At 39.1% G+C, this 11,976-nt stretch overlaps 2 protein-coding genes across 2 annotated transcripts; both read right to left on the minus strand.

The window, feature by feature from the left end:
• Positions 5,718-8,057, minus strand: LOC18786116 (subtilisin-like protease SBT4.4). The gene has a single exon (XM_007220694.2). It carries the CDS (start codon positions 8,055-8,057, stop codon positions 5,859-5,861), a length of 2,199 nt encoding a protein of 732 aa, XP_007220756.2. The 3' UTR covers positions 5,718-5,858.
• Positions 10,347-11,976, minus strand: LOC18787295 (uncharacterized protein At5g39865). Its single transcript, XM_007218742.2, has one exon. It carries the CDS (start codon positions 11,558-11,560, stop codon positions 10,733-10,735), a length of 828 nt encoding a protein of 275 aa, XP_007218804.1. The 5' UTR covers positions 11,561-11,976; the 3' UTR covers positions 10,347-10,732.

Genomic DNA, 11,976 nt, shown 5'->3' on the forward strand with positions numbered 1-11,976 from the left:
TGTGACACATTCCTTTGATAGCAAACAAAAGCAAATTTGGTTGTGGCATCGTCGATTGGGACATCCGTCTTTTAGTTATATGAAGCATCTTATACCAGATTTATTCTCAGGTTTCAAAGACTCCGACTTCACATGTGATACTTGTATTTTGGCCAAGAGTCACCGTGTGCCCTACCCGTTGAGTACGAACAAGTGTACTACTCCATTTACATTAATTCACTCTGATGTCTGGGGACCTTCGCCTATCACTGCTCCTTCTGGTGTTCGATGGTTTGTCACATTCATCGATGATTGTACACGGATGACATGGCTTTATTTGCTGAAGAATAAAAACGAGGTGTTTTCCCGTTTTCAGTCCTTCCACAAACAGATGAAAACTCAATTTAATGCTCAAATCCAGATTCTTCGCTCCGACAATGGTGGAGAATTTGTCAATCATGACTTTCAGACTTACTTCCAACAACATGGAATTATCCATGAGACGACTTGTCCTCAGACACCGCAACAAAATGGTGTTGCTGAACGAAAGAATCGACATCTTCTTGAAACCGCCCGAGCACTTCTGATTGGCGCTCATGTTCCTCGCCATCACTGGGATGATGCTATTGTCACTGCAGTTCACCTGATCAACCGCATGCCTTCTGGTGTATTGACCTTTAAAACTCCTTTACAGGTGCTTGCGCAACACAGACATCTACCCTCTGATTTGGTACTCACACCCCGAATCTTTGGATGCGTGGCTTTCGTTCATCTCCACAAAAATCAACGTAGCAAACTTGATCCCTGTGCGCTTCGTTGTGTTTTTGTGGGTTATGCCACTCATCAGAAAGGTTACCGCTGTTATCACCCTCCTACCCAACGAACCTATGTCACTTTGGATGTGACTTTTCTGGAATCTGAGCTGTTCTTTCATGACCCATCATCCAATTCTGCGCTTCAGGGGGAGATACGAAGTGAAGAACAGAATTGGAGCAACTTGGCAAACAAAGAAATTCTCCCATGTACAGAAATGATTGATCATCCCGAGTCTGGAGCACGAGATTACTCTCTGTTGAAAAGTGACCAATCGCCCATTCATAGCGATCAATTGCCTGACCCACCTGATCCATGCGAAGATATTTCTGATCTGAGTCCCACACCTACAGACAATACAGAACAACAAGATGAAGACCCCCCTTCTAACTCAACAGTACCAACAGACCAATCTCCTGAGAATATCCTTGAGGTAACTACTCCTACTAGACTTGTGCATTTAGATGATAAAACTATTGGATATCAATTACCTTTCAGGCAAAATCGTGGGAAGCCACCAAACCGTTATTCACCGGATATTGGCAAGACATCCAAGTATCCAATTGCAAATCATGTATCCACTGAGAAGCTGTCTGAACCACTCAAGGCTTTTGTGCATCAGTTGTCTGCTATCCATATTCCAACCAAGGTCTCTGAAGCATTGAAAGATCCTAAGTGGGTCCAAGCTATAAAAGAGGAGATGAAAGCTCTTGAGAAAAATCAGACTTGGACATTAGAGACTATACCACGAGGAAAAAAGACTATCGGATGTAGATGGGTGTTTACTATAAAACACAATGCAGATGGATCTATCGAGCGATACAAGGCAAGACTTGTAGCAAAAGGGTACACACAGACCTATGGTATAGACTATGAAGAAACTTTTGCACCAGTTGCAAAGTTAAACACCGTCAGAGTCTTATTGTCCCTTGCAGCTAATTTGGATTGGCCACTACACCAGTTTGATGTAAAGAATGCTTTTCTACATGGTGAACTCACAGAGGAGGTGTACATGGATATTCCTCCTGGATATAATACTACTCAGACTGGAACAGTTTGCAGGTTACGAAAAGCATTGTATGGATTGAAACAGTCACCACGTGCATGGTTTGGACGGTTCACCATGGCAATGAAGAACAATGGTTTCAAACAGTGCAACTCAGATCATACTCTGTTCTTGAAACATCAAAAAGGGAAGGTAACAGCATTAATAATCTATGTTGATGATATGATTATTACTGGGAATGATAAACAGGAAATATCACAGCTACAAGACTATCTGGCTACGGAGTTTGAGATGAAGGATCTAGGTGGACTCAAGTATTTCTTGGGAATTGAGGTGGCTCGATCGCAGCAAGGCATATTTCTCTCTCAAAGGAAATATGTCTTAGACTTGTTGACAGACACAGGAATGCTAGATTGTAAACCTGCGGACACTCCTATTGTTCAGAATCATCATCTTGGAGAATATCCGGATCAAGTTCCAACTAACAAAGAAAGATACCAAAGGTTAGTGGGAAGATTGATCTATTTGTCACATACTCGACCAGACATTGCTTATGCGGTAAGCGTTGTCAGTCAATTTATGCACTCTCCAAGTGAAGACCACATGAATGCAGTTCTTCGGATACTTAGATATTTGAAGTCTGCACCTGGAAAAGGACTTATGTTCTCAAAGCATGGTCATCTAAATATTGATGGTTATTCAGATGCAGATTGGGCAGGTAATGTAACAGATAGAAAATCCACATCGGGTTACTTCACATTCGTGGGAGGTAATTTGGTGACATGGAGGAGCAAGAAACAAAATGTAGTAGCTTTATCCAGTGCAGAAGCCGAGTTCAGAGGCATGACTAAAGGGATTTGTGAACTTCTTTGGTTAAGAAAGTTGCTTATTGAACTCGGGTATAAACCTACATCCACAATGAATCTCTTTTGTGATAACAAGGCTGCTATAGCCATTGCACAGAATCCGGTTCAGCATGATCGTACTAAACATGTTGAGGTAGATCGACACTTCATCAAACAGAAGCTTGAGGCTAAAGTGTTTCAGTTTCCTTTTGTGAAATCCGAGGATCAATTGGCGGATATTTTGACAAAGGCGATTTCCAGTAAAGCATTCCACAATTCACTGAATCAGTTGGGCATTGGCGACATCTATGCACCAACGTGAGGGGGAGTGTTGGCGTGACTTGTGGATATTGACTTACTTTCCTTACACACCAAGAATTCCTATTATAATTGTAATTGATTTACTTTAATTCCTGATTTCCTACTGTAAATAGATTTAGGAATTTATTATTTACTTGCCCATTCAGGTTTCGTTGTATTATAAATATGACCTCCTACAAGGAGAAGAATACACAGAAAATTCCCACAAACAAATATTCTCTCATAGTTTTCATATTTTAGCATGGTATCAGAGCGGCGATCTTGGAATTGCTGACTCTAGTTTCAAAACTCCGCCGCCGCTATGAGGGTTGATGAAGCACAATTTGAATTTAACTAACAAAATCAAAGTACGTTTTCCACTTAGCCTAGCCTTAGATAAGGATTTAGTTGTCCATTTTGAATACAAGCGATAGTCTAAACTACAAAAGAGAGGGGGGGTTCTTCACACACATACTACCAAGGTGCTATGAGGGTTCGAACTTTAGACCACTAGTTTGCAAGTCAAAGGTTTCCACTAGCCCCGTTGGCAAGGAGTTAGTTGTCCATGACAAAATTTTTTAAAAAAAAATTTCTAGAAAAGTAGAATTGTGTTTTAAGCCAGAAGCAAATGATAGAGATAAAGAACTCGAGACAGGAGCACCAAAGGACCGTTTTTACACTTTTCAATGGCCTTTCAAGTCCTAGTAGGAATAGATCCTCTTCCAATTATTTTCCTCTTTTATTGTCCTGCACAAGTAAATATAAAATATTATATTATCTACAAATAATATGGTAATTAATATAAATATTGAAATAGCACTTTCAGGCTAGTATCATCTATTTTATATGTCTTGGTTCTGCATATTCTTTCCTCCTTGTTAATGCTCATGTCTGGGAAACGCTTTATTTCTGCTGTCAATGTGTACTTATTACTTCTAGCTAGCTAAATAGTATTAATCGGCAAATCAGAAATGTGGTAATTTCTGTTCAGATTTGTAATTAGTAAAATTATTGAATCTAGTTGGAATAAGTAATGTATAGTGTTAAAGAAAAAAACTAAATTGTTACATAAAGGAATTGATATTGTTTAGGAGTACGGTGTTTGCGAGTGATTACAAGTATCCGGGATTTACAAACATGATTTGTCACCCCATCAGGAACGATTCATGGTGTTTTTCCTGGTGGCTGAAGAAAAAGGGTTAGGTTGGTTTTTGTTCATAGCTATATGTACAGCAGGATTACATATAATAGAATGAACTTGTGAGGTTTAATTACACAAAGAAACCAATTAGACTGCTTAAGTAGTAAGCACTTAGACTGCAAGGCTGAAATTAATTAGTTTCAACTCTTCCTAACTTCCTAACTTCCAAACTAACAATAACCACTCAAATTAATCTTGCTGCCGTAAGCTCTATTGTATTATTGATGAACTCCTACAGTAAGCCTCTGTCATAAACAATAAGTTTGCCACGAAGAAAACGAAATCAAGCAGTTAGTAAACTGCCAAGGAGTTCGTAAGCAGTGGATACAAACTGAACATCATGATTTTTGCTTATAATTCTATCACACACAAAAGCATAATCAGCATATTTGTGCTCTTTCCATGAGTGAAACATAAAATGGACCATGACTGAAATATTGTCACACCAAAGTTCAGGATCAAATTTTTATGTTGTTAATTTGAGTTCTGTTCGGGTATGGGTTTCCTTGTTCCAGGAAGGGTTTGGAAATGGACCAGTGGCTGGAGTCCAGCTTGTGACTAAGAACCTAGCACGATGTAGAGCAGGAACTTTTAGCTGGTTTTCAGATCAAAGTGAGATGCAGTTAGAGAAATAGGAAATAGTGATCTGAGTAATCTTGCCATACAAGCAATGCTTACGAGCATATACGAAGACTTGTCAGTAGAACTAGTAAAAAGAAACGTTCGACTTTTACTCACGTGTGGCTTGTTTTTGTGCCTAACACGTGAACAATTCTTATTGAGTTAAATGAAGCACACAATTTCAATTGTGCCTGAAGCAAAGATGAACACACAATTAAAATGTGCCAGAAGATTTTTTTTTTTTTTTTTTTTTTACTGCACAGAACTGATTGACAGGCAGTGAATTGGAAGCTCTAGAAGGGACATGTAACACATTGGGAGGGTGCCTATACCTTGAAAAGCAGAATTAACGTGATGTTATTGGCAGTAATATGACCAGCCACATATCTGACGTTAAACTTCCTCTTCAAGAAAGATGAGTTGTTTTTAGTAAGAAACAGATCCAAAATTGGTTTTAAGTTCTTGAAAAGTTACCAGGAAGATTAGGTCAAGATGCCATCGAAATTCAAATGGGATCACCTTCTTCATCAAGAAACTAAAGCTCTATCGGTTTGTTCAGTGATGTTATACTCTGTAGTCAGCATAGAAGTTGCATAATGCTGGTTCTGTTTATTAAGTGCTTCTATTGAAATTCTCTTCAGCCAAAGTGAAACATGTAATTCTTGCAGATTTTCTGATCGACGAGTTGTTCCTTATTGAGTTATAGCTACAGTTAAGGGAGGCTACGTAAGCTTTTTGTTGTCATCTAGATCCGTTTAATTACTGATGCTTTCATAATTTGTGTGATGATCATATGTTAAGCTCTTTATACCAAATTTATATTCAAAAGATTGAAATAAGTACAAATCTTTTGTTATCAAAGGACTTGGATTAACAAAAAATAATTTGGATAATCACAATAAGGTTTTCTAGCAACAAATCCTTCACAGTTTTGTTTTATTTACCACAGGAACAAGTGTCAGATACAATCATAAAATTTCCTTGGTATGCAACAATGAAGTTTTGAAGAATAAAACTGTGAAGCTGTTTTGAAGAATAAAATTTCCTTCGTCCAAAAAAAAAAAAAATGTTTTGAAGAATAAAAACAATGCAATTACCATGAAGCTGCTTTGCTGTGTACAAGAATTGGACTTCTAACTCTATGAGTTCCATCATACCAAACCAGCGATGCAGACACATGTGATCCAACCGGCAAGCCTTTTCCAACGACTGTCACGGTGAAAGTCTTCTCCTCATTCAAGGACTTGAATGACAGAACTTGAGGTACTACTTTGATGTCAACTTTAGAATCCGGGAGGATTTTGGCCTTGTAGGTAGAGTTTGCAAGGCCAACGTTTTTAACTGTTCTATTAAAGTTAATAGTAAAAGATGTCACTGGTTTAACAACAGCAGCCAGCGAAGGGTAATTGAAATCCTTTGGTGATCCTTTCTCAGAGCCTTTAGGACAAGAGCTGTTCTCTCCCGATATAAGTTTAACTCTTGCATCATCCAGGAACGAGCAGAGCAACTTAATGTGATCACCTTCAGAAGTTTCGTACACGAGGCCAGGGTCTAGAGCTGTTACAGGATTGATGTGTCCAGATCCATGAGCAAATTCAGCAGGAGAAACGTCGTCGGTGTGGTTCATGGGCCAAGCTGTAGTCATAAGAGATGATTTGATGGCTGCTGGAGACCATTCAGGGTGGAATGTTCTAATATATGCAGCTGCAGCAGCCGCATGGGGACAAGCCATGGAGGTTCCAGATAGTAGACTGTATTTGACATGCCTCCTGTCGTCAGGGCTATCTGTGATAGCAGCAACAGGCGAAAATGCAGCCAAAATATCTACTCCTGGGGCGCTTATGTCTGGTTTAATAATTTCTGGTAAAATCGAATTCGGTCCACGGGAAGAGAAAGAAACAACAATTGGTGCAGCAGTATCTTTTATGGCTTCACTTTTTAATATGTTGGCTTTAGCATGTTTTGTGGAGTTCAGGTAGGACTTGAGCCCCTCATAATCTTTGATGCTTAAACCTGTTGCAGGTAGTGGGACAATAAAAGCAACATCCTCACTGGGACTGATTACAATGGAACCTCGTGCACCAGCTTGACGAGCCACTATATCTCCATCAGACGCATCACATACCAAAATCTTTCCCTTGACTAAATCACTGTCTATGCAGCCTGCTAAACAACTCTGAGCATCGAAATTGGAGCAATGACTTGTAGCATCTTTTCCATATACCAAAGGATAACTTGTTCCATTGGATGTGAAAGAGTTCACCGAATTCCCGATGAGTGTCCTTCCATTTCCAAGAACAACCTTGTCAATGATCCGGCGATCTGTGCCACTTGCTGCAACTGTAAGTACCCATGGTTCTACACTTACTACGGTACCCTCTTCAGGGCCACTGTTGCCTGCAGAATGTGCGGTTAGTATCCCTTTCTTCATTGCATGAAAACTGCCAATGGCTATAGGATCCTTATCGAAAGAAGTGACGAAAGTGCCTCCAAGTGAAATTGTAATGATGTCAACTCCATCAGCAATAGCGTCGTCAAAAGCAGCCATGATAGCCTCTCCGGGGCACTTATCGAATTCGCAGACTTTATAGGCAGCAATTCTCGCAGAGGGAACTCCTCCTCTTGCAGTACCTTGTGCTAGACCATAAAAGCTCGCGCCCTTAACGGCATTCCCTGCTGCCGTTGAAGCAGTGTGGGATCCATGTCCAATTTCATCCCTTGCTGATGATGAGTTGTAACGCCGAGCTCCAATGATCTTGTTGTTGCAAGTGAAATTTTTGCCACCTTCACAAACACCTTTCCACTTCTTGGGAGCCGGACTAAAACCTTCGTCATTGAAGCTCTGCGATTCGGGCCAAATTCCAGTGTCGATTACACCAATGACAACATCACTCTCAGTAGTAGAATTTCGTTTGGTTTCGTCATTGAGACCAGTAAAATCCCAAGATCTTGTTGTGTGAAGTTGGAAGTTTGTGCTTGGAAAGACAGAGACTACTTCCTTCATGTTAGCAAGCCTTTCTATTTCTTGGTCAGTGAGCTTGGCAGCAAACCCATTGAAGCTCCTTTTGTAGCTTCTTATCAAGAAATCAGAAGCAGAAGTGCTCTCCACAACTCTTTCGAGTATACCGATTTGGTGAGACAATGGTGAGAAGGCCTCATCATTAGGAAGTGATCCCAAGTAGACAATATATGGCTTTCTGTCTTCATCATCAATGGCTTTGCACAATAAGCTCATAGTGAGTATGAGAAGGGAGAAAACGTAAGGAAACAGGAGAGCTCTATGCTTTGCCATTGTTTCGATTTGATGCTCTTAGACTAGACCATTACCCGTGAAGAATACTTTATAGGGGAAGAAGGACAGAACAATCTTATCTCCATTAACATCCAATATTTTTCTTTCCTTCAGCTTCCAATGCGCATTTGGAAATATTACAGCTTACATAGACATTATTTCTTCCCTTAAACTACAATTTCCAAGTGCACGTTTGCATATTGGAATTTAGACTTAATTCTGGCCCTGGTAATTTTGTAATGTGTTACAAATTTTTTATTTTTTTTATTTTTTATTCATCTTTACAAAATTTAAATTTATTTAATTCATTTGTTAGAAGTGTTCTTAATAAAATTAAAATTTTTGGGGGTAAAATAATAAATGTGATATATAATTGGTCATATAATCATGGTCACATAGATTTTTATTTATTTATGTAATATCCTTTACTAAAGGAATAAGAAGATTAGCTGAACTAACTCATTTTTTTGATAGAGGAGTAATTGATGGAATTACAAATGGAGTCAGTATTGCAGGTTTTGTCATAGGAGAGGTTATCAAATATGTAGGGGGTGGTCGAATTTCTTCTTATCTTTTAGTGTATGTATCCTATGTATTATTTTTTATTTTTTTAAATATTTTTAACTTTGAATTTTCTTGTTCTTGATTCCCATCCAAAGAATAAGTTTCATAAACGGGTCTATTTTTATAGTGTGTCTCGTTAAAGTGGAATTGATCCTTTGTTTTCTCCTTTCATTCACTCATATCTCTTTTTTGTTGTTGATATTTCGGTGCGTATGAAAATAATTTTTAGAAATTGGATGTGGAAAAACACAGAATTTTCGGATTATACAGAGAAACACACAAAAGAAAGTGAGGACAAAAAAAAAAAAAAGAGGACAAAAAAGAAGAAGACAAAAGAAAGGAGTAATCACGTATAGAAATAGGAGAAGCCTGGGATAGTATTAACAATGAAAGTTGTGTACCATAGTCAGTAGCTAGATATGGATAAGGGGGCATCGAATACATATGGTGAGCTACAACAACGGTTAAAAATCCCATGCTTCAGCACCCAGTGCAACGGCCTCTGGTGCAACAAGAAGCACCTGTTTGACTTGGAATTTAGACTTCATTCTGGCCCTGGTAATTTTTGAATGCCTCAAAAATCTCATTTCCATTAAAGCGTGCAGATTTTCATACCTTCCTTTTGAATCCATACTTGGAATTATAGAAAGCTGACGAATTGGATTCCTTGAACCATAATTTCAAGTTCATACAGTTGTACAATGACATTCAATAAGGGGAGCCAAAGGGAAAAGTAAACTCATATATTCATAATTATATATTCTACCTATTCATTCCATATGTCAATGACATTCTATCTACTCTTTTCTTTTCTATTTTGCTTTTTTTGTTTTGGTATTGAGGCAGGCCTAAGCCAAAAATAGAAAACTAGGTATCAGGATCAAGAGGCTTAGAACGGAGGATGGAAGTCAAACAAATGCGAAACCATGGCCAAATGAAGTAAACAGGTAATGAGAACAGATAAATATGAACCAAATGGTATCCAGTACAGATCATCAGATCAGAAATAGACATTTAGAACTTAGAAGTTTTCTGTCACTGTTTTCAGAAGAAGAAATAATGATAAAAGATTCCAGTAAATCACAATGCTGAAATCCACAACATCAAACACTGAAAACACTAACTTTTTCCATTTTGACGACAGTTAGCATGAATCCAACAGGAGAACAATTACACAAGATCAAGCTCATTATCAACAAAGGATAAAACACAACCTTGTTACTAGAGCTATTATTTAGTTTGCAGAGAAAAGAAAAGAGAGAAGAAAACGAACAACCAGATCACATTCTATACTCACAGAGATCAGTTAGTTGCAAGCAACAAATATTAAAAACCTATGTTTGATTACCGAACAAGAAGTTTGATTTCGTACCACCAGATATTGATCCCCACCGATCAAAAATCCAATGAAAAATAAGAGTCAGAGTTTCCATTCCCACGTATTAAGTAGATGAATGAAATCAAATTCAAAGCAGCATACTGAAAATAATCACTCACGAAAATTATCTACACTGATTCCCTACAAGTGAATACATTCACAATTTTACACATACAACAGGAACCCCACACACACAGACCAAATCCTAATCACACAATGGCCAAATCCTAATCACACAGAAGGCCAAATCCTAATTCCATTATGTCCACATAATCATATCAAAACTCCCACTAATCAAGAAAAGATCTACATATAAACGTACACTAAACTGCATTGAAAGCCAAAGATATTCAAGAGCGGATAGTTAAGGCATAAATAAATCCAATCTCAATACATTTCATCAGTTTGCAACCCTTTGCAGAGATACAATATACTAAATATTTACATTGCCATTGGGGAGGAAAGAAACACCTCTCCCTAGTGTGTATTACAATCAGACATACCCATACCAATTTTGCATCTTGATAACATACGCTATTATTCAAAATGCAGTTCAAAGAGTGAATGAACATCAGTCCCCAACAGATGCACAATCAACCAACAAAAAAACCACAAATCAAAGAGAAATTTGGATCCCAACTTTAAGCATTACCATCAACTATTCTCGAGTAGTTATTTATTTATGAACAACAGCAGGGCGTCTAGAGTATGCAGCAACGTGGCATTTGGCAATTCAAGAGCTGCAATCACGACACCGAGTCAAACCATTTTCATTGCACTCAGGGCACCTCTTGAGCATCCCTTCATCTTCATCAAATACCTTCCTACTCCCACTGCAATTCATGCAGGGCACGAACCGCGCATCCCCACAACCTTCACACACAAACCCGGGTTTCCGAATAGGAATCCCTTGAAGAATTTTCGCCAATTCCCCAGTCTCAAACAGCTGTTTGATCACCTCAGCACCTCCCACATACTTTCCCCTTATAAATACTTGTGGCAAACTCACATTCTTCTCACCCAAAACGCTCTGCAACTCTTTCCTATAGGCCGAATCCATAGATATATCTCTTTCATCAACCCATACCCCAAACCCCTTGAATATCATCCTCACAGCATAACAATCCTCATATGTCCTCCGAATCCCTCGCAAACTCGTGAAATACACCACAATTCGATCATCCGTGCCTGGCAACCGAATCGACAGAATCCGAAAATCTGGCGCTATGGATTTCGACGGCGCCATTGACTTCGAGGGTCTTAGCTTCACATTCATCAGGGATTGCGATTCATCAGGATTTCGCGACCCGGGTTTATCCGATTCGAAAAAACTGCAGAGCTTCTTGACCTTCCCTTTGAAGGAACTGCTGGCGGAACGCACCGTCTCGATGGAATTGTAGAATTTCTTGAAGGAATTTGTGTGGTGATCGAGCGAAGCATGGAAATGGGGCTTCTTGGGAGCATCCATGGGGGTAGGGTACATGCTAAGCGATCGATTGAAGAACAAGGCGGTGGGTTTGGGCTTACCCGACAATTCGAGCCTATTTTCAAGATCAGCCATCGACCCAGATGAAAAATCACCGGGAATTTGAATTAATTGAGCTCCTTTTTGGTGTTCTGCAACCCTAGGGTTTGAATTCAAATTCGAATTCGATCCAGAAATGAACAGAATTGACCGTACAAATTAGGTATAACAAGAAATGTTGAAAAAATGAATTGATCGGAATAAAAACAGACCGTTGGATTGCAGAGAAGGGCGGTGGAGAAAAAAGGAGGTGGAGACGGTGGAGGGCTGTGAGATTATAGGTAGGTAGGTAGAAGATGAGGGTAATTGGGTTTGTTGCTTTTTTGTGCTGTCAAAAGCGAGTGTTTTTTTATTCAGTTTTGTTTGTTGTGATGAGAAAACGTGGAGAGCTCTCTCTCTCCTCCCTCCTCCCTCCTCCCTCCTATGGCTGCTTTTCAAAGGGAGGCTTTTTA

Source organism: Prunus persica, chromosome G2 (assembly GCF_000346465.2).
Source record: "Prunus persica cultivar Lovell chromosome G2, Prunus_persica_NCBIv2, whole genome shotgun sequence".
Lineage (NCBI taxonomy): Eukaryota > Viridiplantae > Streptophyta > Magnoliopsida > Rosales > Rosaceae > Prunus > Prunus persica.

Coding starts and splice junctions, on each gene's coding strand:
- LOC18786116 (XM_007220694.2), bottom strand. CDS start 8,057: ATGGCAAAGCATAGAGCTCTCCTGTTTCCTTACGTTTTCTCCCTTCTC.
- LOC18787295 (XM_007218742.2), bottom strand. CDS start 11,560: ATGGCTGATCTTGAAAATAGGCTCGAATTGTCGGGTAAGCCCAAACCC.